General features: G+C 39.2%; 1 protein-coding gene across 2 annotated transcripts in view; it reads left to right on the plus strand.

Moving 5' to 3' along the window:
* CUL2 (cullin 2) overlaps positions 1 to 20,027 on the plus strand; it is a 97,888-nt gene that overhangs the window by 72,942 nt on the left and 4,919 nt on the right. For both annotated transcript variants that reach the window (XM_053572939.1, XM_053572938.1), the window contains exons 11-18: positions 50 to 157; positions 827 to 886; positions 1,940 to 2,068; positions 2,178 to 2,264; positions 3,906 to 4,058; positions 4,354 to 4,431; positions 11,548 to 11,614; positions 17,933 to 18,135. In XM_053572939.1, the coding sequence (XP_053428914.1) occupies positions 50 to 157; positions 827 to 886; positions 1,940 to 2,068; positions 2,178 to 2,264; positions 3,906 to 4,058; positions 4,354 to 4,431; positions 11,548 to 11,614; positions 17,933 to 18,135 (885 nt within the window). The remainder of the gene's footprint in view (positions 1 to 49; positions 158 to 826; positions 887 to 1,939; positions 2,069 to 2,177; positions 2,265 to 3,905; positions 4,059 to 4,353; positions 4,432 to 11,547; positions 11,615 to 17,932; positions 18,136 to 20,027) is intronic.

Here is a 20,027-nt window from a genome sequence, read left to right on the forward strand (position 1 = left end):
TTATATTTATTGTATTTATAAAATACAGTTTTATATTCCGTGTTTGCAGATGCCAACTCTATTTGTGGAATCAGTTTTGGAAGTACATGGTAAATTTGTTCAACTTATTAACACTGTTTTGAATGGTGATCAGCACTTTATGAGTGCATTGGATAAGGTAACTTACAAATATATATGTATATAAAGTTCTTTTTCATTCTTTAGCCAGTTTCAGGGTTAGACTTTTAATTATGAGATTTTTGATCTAGACCTACAGATTAAGGTTAAGTAACTCTTTTTCCTCCTCCTCCTGCTACCTTTTATTAGGTCAAGTAACTAATTTAAATGCGAAAGTTAAATAGAAACAATATAACTTTTAACTAGTGATTATGCCATATAAGGGGAACTGTTAATAAACTAGTATCTTTTCGCTATATATTTTAATATTTTTAGTACTAATTTTTTCTTTGAATGTAATACTTACGCTATAATATTTGAAAGTAAAAGAAATATATTTTATAAACTTCTGAATTTTTGTATTCTTCAAAGGAAATTTGTTTATAAGGTTTTTTAAAAAGTAGAGTTATTTTATCTGTGTTAAAATTTTAGTAATGAGTTATAGAGAATATCTTGCAATAGGACAGGATATATAGTTGCTGTATAATTAGGAATAAGGTTAGAGATGTCTGCCCTGTGTTAGATATGAAAGCACTGTTAAACTATCACCACATGCTGCCTTTTAGGTGGGGTGGTCATTTTAGATGTACAGGTTATAGATGATTATAATACACTGGCTTTCTTTTTGCCCTGTTGCTGGTAGCTAATCACTGGCCTATTTTCTATTTAGGCCCTTACATCAGTTGTAAATTATAGAGAACCCAAGTCTGTTTGCAAAGCACCTGAACTGGTAAGTTTGATGGCTACTTAGAAAGTGAAAACCAACGAGAATGTCAAATTTAACTTGTTTTTTTTTGTAGCATTTTTCTAAAAAATAGAAAAAATTATATCTTATATAATTTGGCATTTATATGTGGCTTTTCTTTTCTTTCTTTTTTTTTTTTTGAGGCAGAGTCTCACTATGTCCCCCTCGGTAGAGTGCTGTGACGTCACAGCTCATAGCAACCTCCAACTCTTGAGCTTAAGCGATTCTTTTGCCTCAGCTTCACAGTAGCTGGGACTACAGGAGCCCGCCACAACGCCTGGCTATTTTTTGTTGTTGTTGCAGTGCCCGGGCTGGGTTCGAACCCGCCAGCCACGGTGTATGTAGCCAGTGTCGTAACCTCTGTGCTGTGGGCGCCGAGCTGATATATGTGGCTTTTCTTAAGAATAACTGAAAGAGAAAATATTTCATTTTACAGTAGTTTGCATTACATTTCATGAAGATTTTGTTATATCTGAAATCTAAAGGAAATCTGATGATAAAGTTTTGGTAACCTTTGAAGATTAAGAAATGTACTTATTTAACGTCAAAAATTACAGAACTACTCAAAACTCACCTAGGGGTTCTTTTAGAAATTTATATTACATACACCAGTGCTTTATTGGTCAGTGGGTGTTGATTACGTTCTTGACTTATTTCTAGTTTGATTTTTTTTTTTAATTTATCTTATGACATATGTTTTAAATTAGATAGTTTATGTTCATGATTTTGGTGTGTGCCTCTAGCCCGGCTATTCAGAAGACTGAGGCAGGAGATCTCTTGAGGTCAGGAGTTTGAGGCTGTAGTGCACCATTATGCTGCCTATGAATGGCCACTACCCTCCAGCCTGGGCAGCATTGCAAGAGCCCATTTCCTTAAAAAGTAAATAAATAACTTTATTTATTTAAGCTTATTATCTAAGCTTTAGGATAGCAAAGACTCTGCCTATGGATGTTATTTTGTATTGCTGGTTTGCCTTCTTGGAGGCACAATATGTATAGAAGGGCCTTTTAAAAGATTTATTGTCAATTTTTATTTGAGCTTGCTAAGTACTGTGACAACTTACTAAAGAAATCAGCAAAAGGGATGACAGAGAATGAAGTGGAAGACAAACTCACAAGCTTCATCACTGTTTTCAAATATATTGATGATAAAGATGTTTTTCAAAAGGTAAGTTGTGAATAGAAACATTTTGTTTGTATTTTAGTCAACTTTGACTACTTTTTGAACTTTAAATCATTAGAAAGGGAAGTAATCTTAAACATTTATTTCAATGTAGTTCTACGCAAGAATGCTGGCAAAACGTCTAATTCATGGGTTATCTATGTCTATGGATTCTGAAGAAGCCATGATCAATAAACTGAAGGTAATGTAAGTCTTGGGTCCGGTAATGTCATAGGAATTATTCCACCATCACATAAGAAGTCCATTGTAACACTGTATATAATAATAGGAAATAATTCATCAGTAGGTCTGTTAGATGTATAATGGTGTGTATTCATACAGTGAGATATGTAAATACAATACTAAAAGGAAAAAATATATATTGATATGGTAGTATTCACAAGATATCAGAATTGACTTAAAAAAGACTAGTATTGGCCGGGCGTGGTGGCTCACGCCTGTAGTCCCAGCGCTGTGGGAGGCCAAGGCGGGTGGATTGTCTGAGCTCAGAGGTTCAAGACCAGTATGAGCAGCAGTGAGCCAGAGTAAGACCCGGTCTCTACTAACAATATCAAAAACAGCCAGCACCGCTGGAGGAAGAAGAAAATGAACAAGAAAGGAGTACTTCAAAGAAAGAAGAATGAACAAGCAAACTGAAATTAAAAAAAAAAAAAAAAGAAGAAGACTAGTATTGCTTATAAATGAACATACCTAAAATACTCTGTTAAGTACAGGTTTTGGAGCATAGCTGAATTTTGTTTTTTTCACATCATTTCAGCTGACACACTGATTTTTGTTAGCTGGCTCATGTTTATCCTGAATTAATTTCAGCCATTGAAAATGTTGTATAGAAGACATTGAATAAAACGTGTGTTTCTTTTTAAACCTACCAAAAACATAACTGATCTTTTAATGTGTAGAAAACATGTTAACAGAACACAAAGTTTTTTATATCCCAAGTTTAGAGATTCAGATTTTTCTAACCCAATCATAACAGTTTTGAATAATTTCAAAGAAATAGACTTCTTCATCACTCAGTAGATGATATTAAAAATAACCCTGGGTGGCGCCTGTGGCTCAAGGAGTAGGGCGCCGGTCCCATATGCCGGAGGTGGTGGGTTCAAAACTAGCCCTGGCCAAAAACCACAAAAAAAAAAAAATAATAATAACCCTATGTACCACCTTTTTTTTTTTTTTTGCAGTTTTTGGCTAGGGCTGGGTTTGAACCCACCACCTCCGGCATATGGGGCTAGCGCCCTACCCCTTTGAACCGCAGGCGCTGGCCTGTACCACCTTTTTAACTGGCTACTGGTTGGAGTATTCTAAGTAATCTTTCATATAGATAGTTGTTACTATCTATAGATAGTAGAGAAAAGCTGTGTGTGGTGGCATGTGCCCATAGTCTCAGCTACTCAAGAGGTTGAAGCAGGAGGATTGCTTGAGCCCAGGAGGTCGAGGCTGTGATCAAGCCTTCGAGTAGCCTCTGTGCTCTAGCCTAGGCAACACAGTGAAACCTTATCTCTTCAAATGAATAAACAAACCTTAATGTATCTCATGTATAGTAATGGAGCGTTTTGCAGTGTTGGCATAAGATATATAGATATTGTAAAGTCAGGTTTATTGTTTAAATGTTTTCATTCACTGATTTAATCAGCCTTTAAAAGAAAGGAATTTTTAAATGATTTTGAATAGGTACTTTGAATTATGAATATTATAGGCCTTGGATGTAAACATACATGCAAGGACCTCTGACCAAAGACCTAGCAATAGCAGCACATTTTTATTAATCAATTATTTTTCTTTTTAATTCATAGATTTTTAAAACCTTTTTTTTTTTTTATAGCAAGCCTGTGGTTATGAGTTTACCAGCAAGCTACATCGGATGTATACAGATATGAGTGTCAGTGCTGATCTCAACAATAAGTTCAACAATTTTATCAAAAATCAAGACACAGTAATAGATTTGGGAATTAGTTTTCAAATATATGTTTTACAGGTATGAATATATGTTTTATTGTGGGTCTTGATTTAGTACTTGATTTTAGTACTTTGATACAAAAAGGATTCATACATGGATGCCTAATTACATTCGTTTCACATAGTGGACTGTGGTTTCTGAAATTACATGTCATATTGATTTAGAATATGAAATGTGCCACAGTAGTGATGCTCAGGGGTTTTATCAGCATTTCAGGGAAGAAAAAAAGGTGTTCTAGTTTGTTAAATCATATATTTACTTCCTGGTTAGATGTTGACCTCTTTAACTTTTTATTTTACTCTTTTCCTTCTAGGCTGGTGCATGGCCTCTAACTCAGGCTCCATCATCTACATTTGCGATTCCCCAGGAATTAGAGAAAAGTGTACAGATGGTATGTTTGCAGGAAATGTATTAGAAGACTTAAGGAATTTTAATAGGCGTGTCCATATTATCTCACTTTAAATATTTTTCCGAAGTCTTAAGAGTTTCTACAATGAGAAGAGTCACAAATTAGAGTTAGCCTGCTCTTTAGGAAGAATATAAATTACTGTAGTTACTAATATTAAAACTAAAAATACTAAGGATGGCATAGAGTTCTCTGTCAAAGCATGTCCCTTACTCTTAGTAAGTCTATTATCTGCTTTTACGCAGTTTTAAGTCACATAAAGTTTGATATTAGAAAGCTTTGAGTCCAACACTTAAAAAAGTCATTTTCCGGGCAGTGCCTGTGGCTCAGTGAGCAGGGCGCTGGCCCCATATGCCGAGGGTGGCGGGTTCAAACCCGGCTCCGGCCAAACTGCAACAAAAAAATAGCTGGGTGTTGTGGCGGGCGCCTGTAGTCCCAGCTGCTCGGGAGGCTGAGGCAGGAGAATCGCCTAAGCCCAGGAGTTGGAGGTTGCTGTGAGCTGTGTGACGCCACGGCACTCTACCGAGGGCAATAAAGTGAAACTCTGTCTCTACAAAAAAAAAAAAGTCATTTTCCAGTTTGCCGTTTGAATTTTGAGCCATTTTTATACCTCATTTATCTCTTATAATATTTTTATTTCTGGGTTGTGGTTTTTGTCAGTATATGCAGACTATGAAATATTCTAGAAAAAAATGGATCGAAGCTGGGAAATTGAAGTGGAAATTGCTTTAAAGTGTGACTGAGTAGAAACCGTAGTATGCTTATCAAAAAGCTTTTAAAGGCACCATAAAGATGTGTCTTTTTAAGAGCAATTTTATTGGGATAATAAGATATATATATATATGTCCACCATATAATTCACCCATTTCAAATATACAGTTTTAGTAGTTTTTAATATTTTAACAACCATCACCACAATTTTAGAACATTTTCATCACCCCAAAAGAAACTATTAGTAATTACTCCCCATTATCCTTCAACTTCTTTCTGCTTCCCCCTCCCTACTCAGGCTTCTGTCTCTATAGCCAGTTCTGCACATCTCAGATAAATGGAATCTTATCTTCTGTTGTCTTTTTTGACTGTCTTCACTCATTTACCATAATGTTGTGAAGATTCATCCATGTTGGAGAATGAATCAGTAGTTCATTGCTTTTTATTGCCAAATACCACTCCATTGTATGGATAGACCACTGGTGTATCTGTTTTTGTTTTGTTTTGTTTGTAGAGACAGAGTCTCACTTAACCACCCTCGGTAGAGTGCCATGACGTCACCGTCCAGCTCTTGAGCTTCCGCGATTCTCCTGCCTCAGTCTCCCGAGCAGCTGGGACTACAGGCACCCGTCACAACGCCCGGCTATTTTTTGGTTGCAGTTCAGCCAGGGCTGGGTTTGAACTCACCACCCTCGGTATATGGGGCCGGCGCCCTACACACTGAGCCACAGGCGCCACCCAGGTTTTTGTTTTTTGTTTTTTTTTTTTAAGTCCACTCATCATTTGATGGACATTTAGATTGTTCCCACTTTTTTAGTGTGTGTATCTGTGTGTTTTTGAGTGGCTGTGTTTTTGTTTTTCTTGAAATTGGTCACCTTTTCTTTCTTTCTTTTTTTTTTTTTTTTTTTTTTGAGACAGAGCCTCAAGCTATTGCCCTGGGTAGAGTTCTGTAGCATCACAGCTCACAGCAACCTCCACTCCTGGGCTCAAGTGATTCTCCTGCTTTCACTTCCCAAGTAGCTGGGACTACAAGCACCTGCCACAATGCCCAGCTGTTTTTTTTGGTTGTAGCCGTCATTGTTGTTTGGGGGGCCTGGGCTGGTTTCAAACCTGCTAGCTCAGGTATATGTGGCTGGCGCCTTAGCCACTTGAGCCACAGGCACTGAGCTGATCCCTTTTGATTTTCTAACACCAAAAAAAGCCTTCTTATTTCTTGACTAGATAGACATTTGGGTGACAGGGTGTTTTTTTGTTGCTGTTGTTTGTTTGTTTTTTAAGAGAAAACTTACATTCCTTTAGTAGTTTCTATTTAAGTCATAACCTAAGTTTGTGAACCAGTGAATTATGCATATGTTTATGGTATTTAAAAGGAAAATGTTATTCCATTGCGCTGTTTCTTAAGGATTTTGGCAAGGGGTAGTTTGTGTCATTTTTTAATAGGCATACCTCAGAGATACTACAGGTTTAACACAAAAGATTCTTTTGTTGAAAAGCACATATATTCTTTGTTACCTTTCTTAGAGAGTGGTGTGTTGCTTATGTTGTTTCAAGGAAATAAATAACATCTTTTGAGAAGTGATTATCATATATTGCTCCTTTTTAGTCTGTGTGTTAGTGCTAATTGGCCAGATATAGGATGTCATTTTGGCTTATTAGTGTGGCTCCCTCTAGAGGTCAGTATGCCAATTTTAGTAGGTTTGCATTGTAACATGTTCTTTTTGTTTCTTTTAAAATATTGATTATAGGGGCGGCGCCTGTGGCTCAGTCGGTAGGGCGCCAGCCCCATATGCCGAGGGTGGCGGGTTCAAGCCCAGCCCCGGCTGAACTGCAACCAAAAAATAGCCGGGTGCTGTGGCAGGCGCCTGTGGTCCCAGCTACTCGGGAGGCTGAGGCAGGAGAATCGCTTAAGCCCAGGAGTTGGAGGTTGCTGTGAGCTGTGTGATGCCACGGCACTCTACCGAGGGCCATAAAGTGAGACTCTGTCCCTACAAAAAAAATATATATATATATTGATTATAAGCAAAACACGGTGCAGCCTCCAGAATCATAAACTTTGGTTTTATAACCAAAATCTTCTATGTCATTTGTTATTATTTGGGTTGGAGCAAATAACTTTTAAGATTCTCTTAACTGATAATTGTGCTGCCTCAGAAGATTAATGTGAGGGTGAAATGAAATAATCCATTTGAAGCATTTAACCTAGTATACAGTTAAGTACTAAATAAATGGTAGCTGATAGGAGAAGTAGTAAGAGTGACGACAGTGGCTGCAGTATGGCGGTCAGAGTAGAGGAACAAAATTAGTCAAGGAGATTTGGGGAGCATAAGCATAAGGTAGACATTTAGAATAGAGTCTAATTTTAGGATTTTTTACATCTGCTTTGAAAAGAGATTATAACACTCTCTTAGAAGCTATGTGAAGAGGAGCATTCCTGCAAGTGTTCATTGGCTCGGTTGAGCACGATCTCACCTTATTATACGTTTTGCAGAAAGAACAGCTGCAGGCTGGGGCCGGAGACTGTGGGGTGGGGCAGCTAAAGTGTTTTGATTTGTCTGTGTCTAGGCAAGAGAAAGAAAATTGACCCCTCTCTTTTATCAGTCTTAACACTTACTTCTTAAAACCTTGCTTCTCCAATTGAATTTAAGGGAGAACGTGGAAGCTGACAGAAATAGTTTTCCTTTTAACTTTGTTTTACTTCCCTCTGTCCCTGAAATAGTCATTTTCCACAATTTGATTTCTTTCTGATTGTAAAATTATGATTCTAAGGATTTGTTCTCTCTTTTCGGATTTTCTGAAATTACTAGTAGAGGGAGTTTGTCCTTTATTTTTTTTTCCTAGTAAATCCAAATTTTCAATTACATAGTATTGAAATCTACTTCTGTATTTAATAGTGTACATTTCTTGGGTGGCGCCTGTGGCTCAGTGAGTAGGGCGCCGGCCTCGTATACCGAGGGTGGTGGGTTCGAATCCAGCCTCGGCCAAACTGCAACAACAACAACAACAAAATACTGGGCATTGTGGTGGGTGCCTATAGTCCCAGCTACTTGCAAGACTGACGCAAGATAATTGCCTAAGCCCAGGAGTTTGAGGTTGCTATGAGCTGTGACGCCACGGCACTCTACTGAGGACAACAAAGTGAGACTCTGCCTCTTAAAAAAAAATAGTGTACATTTCTCACATTGAATTCATCTTACCTTAGTGATGATTTACATTTTTGACATGATTAAGATGTAAACATAACTATTTATCAAATGTTATTTCTATTTTACACATAAGTATCTCAAAACTATGGAAACAAAGCTGCAATTAAAGTAATTTATTTTGCACTGTAAACCAATAAATCTTGTTATATTTATTTTTTACCTAGTCCAAAAACCTGAATAAATTAAAGAAAGATCTCAAATAGTATATATTAATGCAGCTGTCTATTAGAGGTAAATAAACTCATTAAATAGCCAATGTTAACTTTTAAGACTCTTTGAGAGCTAATTGATGCCTCACATGGTATATGAAAAATGCTGTCCTTGGCCCAGGTGTGGTGGTTCACGCCTGTAATCCTAGCTGTCTGGGAGGCCAAGGCGGGTGGATTGCCTGAGCTCAGGAGTTTAAGACCAGCCTGAGCAAGAGTGAAACCCTCGTCTATAAAAAATAGCTGGGCATTATGGCAGGCAGCTGTAGTCCCAGCTACTCAGCAGGCTGAGGGAAGAGGATCACTTGAGCCCTGGAGTTTGAGGTTGCTGTGAGCTATGATGCCCCAGCACTCCACCCCGGGGGTCACAGACTCCACCTCAAGAAAATAAAAAATAAAAGGAAAAGTAAAGAAAAATACTGTCTTTTATCCTACTACTATAAATTGAGAAGTTTAGTCAACATGTATTTCTTACTAGTAAATTTTGATAATACAATTATTTTAATGATACAATTGAGCAAGGTTTTCTATCTGGTCTTTATAATACCAGATGAATTTATACTCCATTTGGAATTGAATTTTGTTTGTGAGTCTCGGTAATCAGATTTCAAATGTAAAGATGGAAAAATAAAATTTAAAGATGAAACAATTTCTTTTGACATATTGATATCATCAATAAAACTTTACTGAATGGTACTGCTAATGAGGTAAAGCATTTTTTAAGAGATTGGAATGTACATCTTAATGCTAGTTTTTCACTTAAATTACTTATAAAAAACATAAAGAGCATTTTTAAACTTGAGCTTATTTACAGAAAGTTTCAATTTTCTTTTGCCCACAAATTCATTGTGTTTTATAGATAAATTATGAGTTGTATAGTATGAACTGAATTTTATTGATACCCTACAAGGTTACTAATTAGTTGAATGAGATATTTTGAGTTGCTGTTTGTCTGGATTAGACCCAGACAGATGATCTTAAATATTCCAGATGCTATTCATTTCCTGTTTATCAGGTCCAGGGCTGGTGGATATTCTGGGAGAGAAGGATGCTGCACTACTGGAGAGAAAATGTGCTCAACAAATTTTTGCTTCCCAGACCTAGGCAAACTTAGAATAAACTGCTGAAAGAATTCATTGATTCTCTTGGCTGGAGCCTTAAACTTTTGTTTTAAGGAGTGGGCATAGTCCAGCTGATAACTGTTTCTGATTGCATTATACACACTTCTTTTTGAAAGTGCTAAAGGTAAAGTTGGATATACAAATGAAAGTTTTAGGCTTGGCGCCCATAGTTCAGTGAGTGGGGCACCAGCCACATACACCGAGGCTGGCAGGTTTGAGCCCAGCCCAGGCCTGCTAAACAACAGTGACAACTGCAATCAAAAAAAAGCTGAGCGTTGTGGCAGGCGCCTATAGTCCCAGCTACTCAGGAGGCTGAGGCAAGAGAATCACTTAAGCCCAAGAGTTTGAGGTTGCTGTGAGCTGTGACGCCACGGCACTCTACCCAGGGTGACATAAAAAAAAAAAAGAAAGTTTTAGGTATGGTACATATAGCACATCATGCTATAACAGTGGTTCTCAGCCTTCCTAATGCTGCGGCCCTTTAATACAGTTCCTCTGGGTCACAACCCACGGGTTGAGAACCCCTGTGCTAAAAGTATGTTCACAACTCTGAGCTTCATATAGTTGTTTATTTTTTCGTTTTATAAAGAAGTTGAATTTTTATCTTTTTTACATTTTTACTTCAGAATATTAGGGTGTACACGTTTTATTTACGTATATTGTTTTTATAGAAATTAAGTCAAAGTTATACAGTAGGTGTTCCCTGTACCCTCTTTTTCGCTTTTCCATATCATTTTCCTCATACTATAGTATATACTAGCTCTTAAAAAAATGAACTCTGTTTTGTTTTGTTTTTGAGACAGAGTCTTACTTTGTCATCCTCAGTAGAGTGCTGTGTTCATATGGACCTCAAACCCCTGGGCTCGAGCAATATTCTTGCCTCAGCCTCTCAAGTAGCTGGGACTACAGGCACCCGCCATAATGCCTGGCTGTTTCTATAGATGGGGTTTCACTCTTACTCAGGCTGGTCTGAAACTGAGCTCAGAGTGCTAGGATAATAGGTGTCAGCTACATTGTCCAGCCCTGAACTCTACATTTTTGGATTAATGTCCTATAATTCCCCATTCAATCCAGGGAAGGAGTTTTTTAAATTTCCTGGCTACATTAATAGAATGTTAAATTTAATTATCACAGAAGACTATCCAGGGACACATACCCTGAATCTTTGTATTAGCGTTCTCCTGGATGTGGAAGTAAATCACACATACTACTTTATAGGTCACCGCACAAACGTTGACCAGGCTGTCACTGCAGCAAGGGTATGCAAGGTCAGACAATTAAGTTCACAACGTCATCCTAGAAAAAGTGCTATGTACCTCGTTGCTGAAAAGCACTAAGGTCACCTTTGAAGTACTCCCCCTCGGGAGTACAGTACTGATAGTCACCAGTGACCTAGGTAGCACTTTTTCTAGGATGAGTTGTAAACTCGTCATACTAATGTTGGCCAACAGATTAGAAACAAAGGTATAATTTATATTTTCATACTGAAATATATGTGATGGTGTGTTCGGTCAGTAAGTAAAATTCATAAAGTCCAAATTAATATTATTTATAAATGACAACAAATTACTAACGAGATCATTTCTGAACTTAAACAGAAAGTCCAATTGCATCTACTTTGTGTTAAGTAGAGAGAGCTGTGCACCAGGTTGCCTATTAAAAGAGGTGGGATTGTATTTGTATGATCTCGGTCAAGCACTACACAGGTGGATGTGTTTTCCCCTTTGAAAAACAAGAACATTTACCAGATGGGCTAAACTATCTTTTCTAACATGGGCATTTTTTACTTTTGTAGTATGGTGATAACTAGGTAAGTTAGTAGCTGAAAATAACAATGCTTTTGTTTTTGTTTTTTTACAGTTTGAATTATTTTACAGCCAGCATTTCAGTGGAAGGAAACTGACATGGTTACATTATCTGTGTACAGGTAAAATGCATTTAATCATATCTTATTTAATGGCAGTGACCTAATACGATTATGCTAATTTAGAGAGATGTCCTATAGTCTACTTGTAGTTTGTAACCTTTTCTCTTCCATCTGCCTTTCTGATTACCACTAAAGTAACTAACAATGAAGTTCTAGTACAGCACTTTGGGTTTTACAATTATTCTCTTTTTTCTTTTTGAAAGTAGATTTTTTTCCCCTTAATTCTTTTTTTTATTATTATTTCAGATTAATATGAGAGTATAAATGTTTAGGTTACATTGTTTTTAATTCTAAAGTAAAGTTAAAATTGTAGTTGAGCCCTAATTATGCTGCTTTTAAGAAATGTCCTGAATTTGCTGATTTATTACATTTCTGTAGCCAACCACTTTGTATGAATATTAGAAAGTTTATTCAGAAACTCAAATTTAAGGGCTGGGTGGGGTGGCTTAACGTCTGTAATCCTAGCACTTGGGAGGCCGAGGCAGGTGGATTGCCTGAGCTGACAGGTTTAAGACCAGTTGGAGCTAGAGCGAGACCTTGTCTCTAAAAATAGCAGGGCATTGTGGTAGGCGCTATATTCCCAGCTACTTGGGAAGCTAAGGCAAAAGAATTGCTTAAGCCCAGGAGTTTGAAGTTGCTGTGAGCTGTGATGCTATGGCACTCTACTGAGGGCGACAAAGTAAGACTCTGTCTCAAAAAAAAAAAAAAAGAAAAGAAAATCAGATTTGATAGGTCAGATACTCCTAAAATCGATTCTCTTAAGTTATGCCAGATATCCTTTGAAATTTCATTAACTATTATAGCACAAGAAAATCCAAGTGTTTGACTTTTAATTTATGATGCTGTAATAAACTATACAACTATGCTAGTAAATTCTTTTTCCACAAAGTCTCAATTTCCAGTAGTTTATAGTTTTAAAAAAGCTTTAATTAGAATCTGATCATTTCCTCTGCTGCTTCTGGAACAGTGGGGCTTACTGATTGGCACTAGAGTTAAAACCTAAAGGATTGTAGGCAGTGTACAGTTGCCTGAAGATGTTATACAAAGCAAACACTAACATTTTCTCTCTTTTCGCTAAACTATGCTTTGAAAAGGATCACTTTTTCTTTGTACAAGAAGGAAAGAGTATATATGTCATTGTCTCAGAAATGGTATTAAGAGTAGGAAATTCTGTCTACTCACACAAAGATTTCATCTAAGTAATTTGCCATGTATTTAACTAATTTGCAGCTTGGAGTATGATAGCTCATTGTGTAAGTGATACATGTTGCATTATTTGTGCAAGTTCTTCATTGAACAAGTTGGGCATTTACATTTTTTAATACTTTGTAAAATAAAGAGATGTTTATTGAGTGGCCATTTAATTTTTGACCTTTTGTTTTACACATATTTATTAATCCCCTAAGAATGTAAATATTTTACACATATTAGAGATTTTTTCTATTCTGATTTAGTAAATATAATTGATTTTGAGGGAAAAAAACATTAGACCAGTGTTTTAGATAACATGTTTTTTAAGAAAACTAATAACATGCTAATGTAGTTGAATTTTATTTGTTTTTAATTACCCTGAATATCTGCCTTGGGGAGTTTGAAATTTCTTGGTTATCATCATTACCTAGCTATTACCAACCTATTTCCTAAAGTGATTTTACTGAGGGGCTCACTGTTTTCTTTTTCTTTTTTTTTTTTAAAACAGTCTCACTATGTCGCCCTTGGTAGAGTGCCATGGCATCACAGCTCATAGCAACCTCAAACTCTTGGGCTTAAATGATTCTCTTGCCTCAGCCTAGAGTAGCTGGAACTACAGGCACCCGCTACAACACCCCGCTATTTTTTGTTGCAGATGTCATTGTTGAACCTGGCCCGGCTCGGGTTCGAACCCACCAGCCTCAGTGCACGTGGCTGACGCCATAACCACTGTACTACAGGCGCCAAGCCAGTCTAGTTTTATCCATTGAAATTTAGCCTGAAAATTGCCACCAGTAACACCTAGATAGGAAAGAGAACAACTTTTTCTGTTTTTGAACTATACTAAATTCCCAAACTGGTATATAATAACCAGATGTTGGGAGCTCTTTTGTTTGTTTTAATCTGTCTTAGTGTTGTTTGTGTTTTAGTTAAAACTTTCGTTAAGTTTCTTCCTTTAGGACAGAAATGTTAACCTTATCGAGTCACTGAACTGGAAACACCCATGACCTATCAGGGAAACCATCGGGTAGAGCTGGAGGGGTTTTTCCCCCACCCAGCTTTTTTTTTGGAGTTGGAGTCTCACTTGTTGCCCACGCTAAGAGTGCTGTGGCCTCACTCACAGCAACCTCACATGCCTAGGTTCAATGATGCTCCTGCCTAAGCTTCCTGAGTAGCTGGACTATTGGCACATACTACAACGCCCAGATAGTTTTTCTATTTTTAGTAGAGATGGGATCTCACTCTTGCTCAGGCTGGTCTCAAAACTCCTGAGCTAAAGGAATCTTCCTGCTTTGACCTCTTTAAGTGCTAAGGTTCCTTCCCAGTTTTATTAAGGTATAATTGACAAGTACAAATATTATATATGTGTGTGTGTATATTTTCTTTTTTTTTTTGAAACAAAGTCTTACTTTGTTGCTCTTGGTATGGCATCACAGCTCACAGCAACCTCCAGCTCGTGGGCTTAGGCGATTCTCTTGCATCAGCTTCCCAACTAGCTGGGACTACAGGCGCCTGCCACAATGCCCGGCTATTTTTTTGTTGTTGCAGTTTGGCCGGGGCTAAGTTCGAACCCGCCACCCTTGGTATATGGGGCCAGCACCCTACTCACCAAACCACAGGTGCTGCCCTCCCAGTCCATTTCTACATCCCCATGTTATCGAACACCTAAGAAACAGTTTAATTTTTGAGTTGTAACCCAAGATGGTTGCAAATGGAATATTTGGAGGAGTTTAGAATCAGAAGACTTTGGGTTAATTATTTATTTATTTTTTTTTTTTGTAGAGACAGGGTCTCACTTTATGGCCCTCGGCAAAGTGCCGTGGCCTCATACAGCTCACAGCAACCTCCAACTCCTCAGCTTAAGCGATTCTCTTGCCTCAGCCTCCCGAGTAGCTGGAACTACAGGCGCCTGCCACAACGCCTGGCTATTTTTTTTGGTTTGCAGTTCGGCCAGGGCTGGGTTTGAACCCGCCACCCTCGGTATATGGGGCCGGCACGACTTTGGGTTAATTATTAACTCATCACTTAATAGCTATGTAACTCAAGCAAGTTACTTAATTTCTTTGAGCTTATTTCCTTATCTTTATACATATATTTTTACCTCTTTCTTACACATATTTTTTCCTCTTCTTCTTTTTTTCCCCTACAGACAGGGTCTCACTCTGTCACTCAGCCTGGAGTGCAGTGGTGCCATTACAGCTCACTATAGCCTCCAACTCCTGGACTGAAACCATCTTCCTGCCCCAGCCTCTGGAGTAGCTAGACTCTAGGCATCTCCACAGCTGGCTGATTTTTTTTTTTTCCTTTTTGGTAGAGCGGAGTTTGGGGGAAGGGGTGGGTGTTGCTTAGGTGGCTCTCAAACTCCTGGCCTCAAGCCAACCCCCTCCTTCTTGGTCTTCCAGAGTGCTGGATTACGGGTGTGGGCCACTACTCCCAGCCCACTCACCTCTACCTTTGTTATATTCATTGATTAAGTCAGAGAACATCTTCTGTGTTCCAAGTCTATCTAAATGCCAAGGGAACAGAGATAAAATACAGAGCCTCAGCCCTCAGCAAGCTCATGCTGGAAACAGTTTCAGTAGGAAAACAGACAAATACATGGTTACAGCACAATGTTTCAAACTGTTGGGATAGATCGGCCAGCCAGGGTATTTAGTATTAAGTGGAATGGTGGTGGCAAACATACATTGGCAAGGGGAGATGTCTGGATGACATCTAAACTTGATTTTGAATAACAAATAGGACTTAGCCAAGCTAGGCAAAGATGAGTGTTGAAAGTATATTGCCAACGGAGGCCAGAATTTTGAGAAGCAATCTATGATATCAGACGTGACAGTAAGAAAAAAGCTGAAAATCCTTCTGGATTAATGATAAGGGCTTTGGATAGAATTATACATGAGAACAGTTTGATAAAGGCAGATAAGAGATCTATCTTGATGAAGAGATCTATCCAGGCATTGGAGTGGAAGCCATCCATTATAGATGAGTTTGATTTGTGGCACACCAAGAAGTTGCAGAAATGCCGAGTCAAATGTTGAATGATAAGTTGAGAAAGGATGAACTCAAGGGAGGTAACACTGCCAGATAACACATAAATATTATCTAACATCTTAGTAATATCCAACATCCAGTCCATATTCTTAATTGCCCCGATTGTCCTCAAAGTGATGGTTGTTCTAATGTAATCAAAGGCACTGATTGCATTTGACTGTTACATCTCCCCGTGTCCTCTCCTACTTCCTACCCCCAGATTTCTTTGGTTTTCTTTGATTTCTTTGATTTTTCTTTTTTCTTTTCTTTTTTTTTTTTTTTTTGAGACAGAGTCTCACTATGTCACCCTGGGTAGGGTGCCATGGCGTCACAGCAACCTCAAACTCTTGGGCTTAAGCGATTCTCTTGCCTCAGCCTCCCAAGTAGCTGGGACTACTGGTGCCTGCCATAATGCCTGGCTATTTTTTTGGTTGTACTTGGTCACTGTTGTTTGGCAGGCCCAGGCTGGGTTCGAACTCACCAGCTCTGGTGTATGTGTCTGGCGCCCTAGCTGCTGAGCTACCAGCGCTGAGCCTGGCATACTGTTTTGAACAGACCAGACCAGTCAGTTATCCACTCTTCGGGGTTAGTCATATTCTTTAGTTGTGATTTTTAAAATTCGTCTTCTGTTCCCAATATGTTCTGTAAAGTAGAAATTAGGTCTAAAGTTTTAATCACCTTCTGATTGATTACTATTGGCAAGAACACTTCTTTGGGGGTCCTGAGTGCTTCACACTGCATTACATCAGAAGACATGATAAATGTCAGGTTGTCTCACTGTTAGAGATGGCTGAATGTGGTCACTTGATTCAGGTGGTAACCAGCAGATGTCCCCGTTGTAAAGGTGTTCTTTCCCTCTTTCAAGTAGCAGGCAGTCTATGTGGTGATACTCATGTCACATACAAACACCCAGAAATAGCCTTAACTAATGGTTTTAGCATCCTCTTGACCCTTGCCAGAATCATTTATTATTGTTGCAAAATGGTGATATTCTATCATACCTTCCACATTTATCAGCAGACAACATGAGGTGGTTACTTGGATGAAACTATTGTGAGAATTCTGCCCACTCATTATTTCCTATGGTTGTGAATGCCATGTGAATTATGGTTGACTTATTTTCGTTTGTTTTGTTTTGTTTTTGAGACAAAAAGTTTCATTCTGTCATCCTGGGTTAGAGTGCTGTGGCATCCTAGTTCAGAGCAACCTCAAGCTCTTGGGCTCAAGTAATCCTCTTACCTCAGCCTCTGGAGTAGCTGGGGCTACAGGTGCCCACCACCACACCCAGCTATTTTTTTCTATTTGTGGTAGATACGAGGGGTCTTGCTTTTTGTTCAGGATGGTCTTAAACTCTTGAGCTCAGGTGATCCACCTGACTTGACCTCCCAGAGTGCTAGGATTACAGGTGAGCTACCACACCTGGCCTCATGGTTGACTTATTTTTAAGAGCATGCAGTTATCAGATTGTTTTGGTCTTAGCATTTGTCAACCTATCCTGCAGGTTAAATGGCCACTCTTTTGTCATTTTTCTTCTCTGATTACATGGCAGTAATTAAATGAATCATGTAAGTTTGGAGCTTGCTTCCTGCCCACGTGTCCCCTTAGTCTTTCACTAGCCCTTGCAGCGGGAGCTGACTAGTGAGAGATGGTACTGAAAGGAGTGGAAGAGGTCCATGTGCCCCATTCCCTGGTTAATGTATTGAAAAGTAGCACACAAAAAAGCATAATACCAAACTAGCTAGTCGTCGTCTTCTCCTTCTTCTTCTTCTTCTTTTTTTTTTTTAAGGGACAGGGTCTTGGTCTGTTGCCCAGGCTGGACTACAGTGGTGTGACCACATTTATTTACTGTTATCTAGCTCCTGAGCTCAAGCAGTCCTCCCACCTCATCCTCCAAGTAGCTGGGACTACAGACATGCACCACCTCACCCAGCTAATTTTTAATTTTTTGGTAGAGATGGGGTCTCCCTGGGTTTATGTTGCCCTGACTTCCTGGCCTCCCAAAGTGCTGGGATTACAGGTGTGAGCCACAGTGCCAAACCGACACAAGTAATTTTGAAATGTGTCTTTGAATGATTGCAATTTTTATTTGAATTATAGGTGAAGTTAAAATGAACTATTTGGGCAAACCCTATGTAGCCATGGTCACAACATACCAAATGGCAGTCCTTCTTGCCTTTAACAACAGTGAAATGGTCAGCTATAAAGAGCTTCAAGACAGCACTCAGATGAATGAAAAGGAACTGACAAAAACAATCAAATCATTGCTCGATGTGAAAATGATTAACCATGATTCAGAAAAGGTATGTGCTAACTCCAAGCAGTTTAAGCATTACCAGCATTAAAGCTTTTCACAGGATGTTTGCAGTTTTAAGAGTAAGGCTATAACTGTCAGTACTCTTTGTGCTTTGGAAAATACTGTAGTCAGCTATATTCCCGCAAGCTCCTTACATCGGTCAACCTGAGGCATCACAGAGAATGCTATCTAAATTGGTGCCTATGTACCCTCTGTGGTTTGATTTTACTTGTCCCGTACTGTTGACAGCTTACTATAAAGAATTGTCATCTGGGCGGCGCCTGTGGCTCAAAGGAGTAGGGTGCCAGCCCCATATACCGGAGGTGGCGGGTTCAAACCCGGCCCCGGCCAAAAGAAAAACTGCAAAAAACAAACAAACAAAAAGCAAGAAAAAAAAACAATTGTCATCTGGGCGGCGCCTATGGCTCAGTGAGTAGGGTGCCAGCCCCATATACCAGATAGATTCAAACCCAGCCCTGGCCAAACTGCAACAAAAAAAATAGCTGGGCGTTGTGGTAGGTACCTGTGGTCCCAGCTACTCGGGAGGCTGAAGCAAGAGAATCGCCTAAGCCCAAGAGCTGGAGGTTGCTGTGAGCTGTGACGCCATGGCACTCTACCAAGGGTGACAAAATGAGACTCTGTCTCTTTAAAAAAAAAAAAGAAGAAGAAGAATTGTCATCTAGGCCGTGCCCTTGGGAGGCTGAGGCAGTAGATTTCCTGAGCTCACAGTTCAAGACCAACCAGAGTAAGAGTGAGACCCTGTCTCTAAAAAACAGCCGGGCCTTGTGGTGGGCACCTGTAGTCCCAGCTACTCAGGAGGCTGAGGCAAGAGAATCACCTAAACGCAAGAGCTGGAGGTTGCTGTGAGCTGTGACGCCATGGTACTCTACCAAGGGCGACAAAGTGAGACTGTCTCTTAAAAAAAAAAAACAACAAAAACAGAATTGTCATCTAGGCTGGGCGTGGTGGCTCATGCCTATAATCCCAGCACTTGGGAGGCTGAGGCAGGTAGATTGCCTGAGCTCACAGTTCGAGACCAGCCTGAGCAAGAGTGAGAACCCCATCTCTAAAAACAGCTAGGCCTTGTGGTGGATGCCTGTAGTCCCAGCTACTTGGGAGGCTGAGGCAAGAGAATCACCTAAACGCAAGAGCTGGAGGTTGCTGTGAGCTGTGATGCTACAGCACTCTACCGAGGGCGATAAAGTGAGATTCTGTCTCAAAAAAAAGAATTGTCATCTGGAAGATTGTGATTAATTGAAGTTTTTAAACTGTAGTCCATCGTAAATCTTTCTGGTTTTTTAAAAATATGTTCAGTTAATTTAATTTCTTGGTTTTGTAACAGGAAATGGCAGCTTGTTGGTATCTCTTTGTACTGATATTAATAGGTGTACCTCCATTCCAAGTGCTCTTGGCTACCTTGATGTCCAGATTCAGTTGACCACAATATATTTTTAATGTCCATCACAGGAATAACAAACCAATAGTATGTTGCTTCTTTTTATTTTCTTTCTTTTTTTGAATTTTTTTTTTTTTTTTTTTTTTGTAGAGACAGAGTCTCACTTTATGGCCCTCGGTAGAGTGCCGTGGCCTCACACAGCTCACAGCAACCTTCAACTCCTGGGCTTAAGTGATTCTCTTGCCTCAGCCTCCCGAGTAGCTGGGACTACAGGCGCCCGCCACAACGTCTGGCTATTTTTTGGTTGCAGTTTGGCCAGGGCCGGGTTCGAACCCGCCACCCTTGGTATATGGGGCCGGCGCCTTACCGACTGAGCCACAGGGGCCGCCCGAATTTTTTTTTTCTTTTTGAGACAGAGTCTCACTCAGTCACCCTCTGTAGAGTCCTATGCCATCATAGCTCACAGCAACCTCAAACCCTTAGGCACAGTCATCCTCTTGCCT

This window comes from Nycticebus coucang, chromosome 20, assembly GCF_027406575.1.
Source record: "Nycticebus coucang isolate mNycCou1 chromosome 20, mNycCou1.pri, whole genome shotgun sequence".
NCBI lineage: Eukaryota > Metazoa > Chordata > Mammalia > Primates > Lorisidae > Nycticebus > Nycticebus coucang.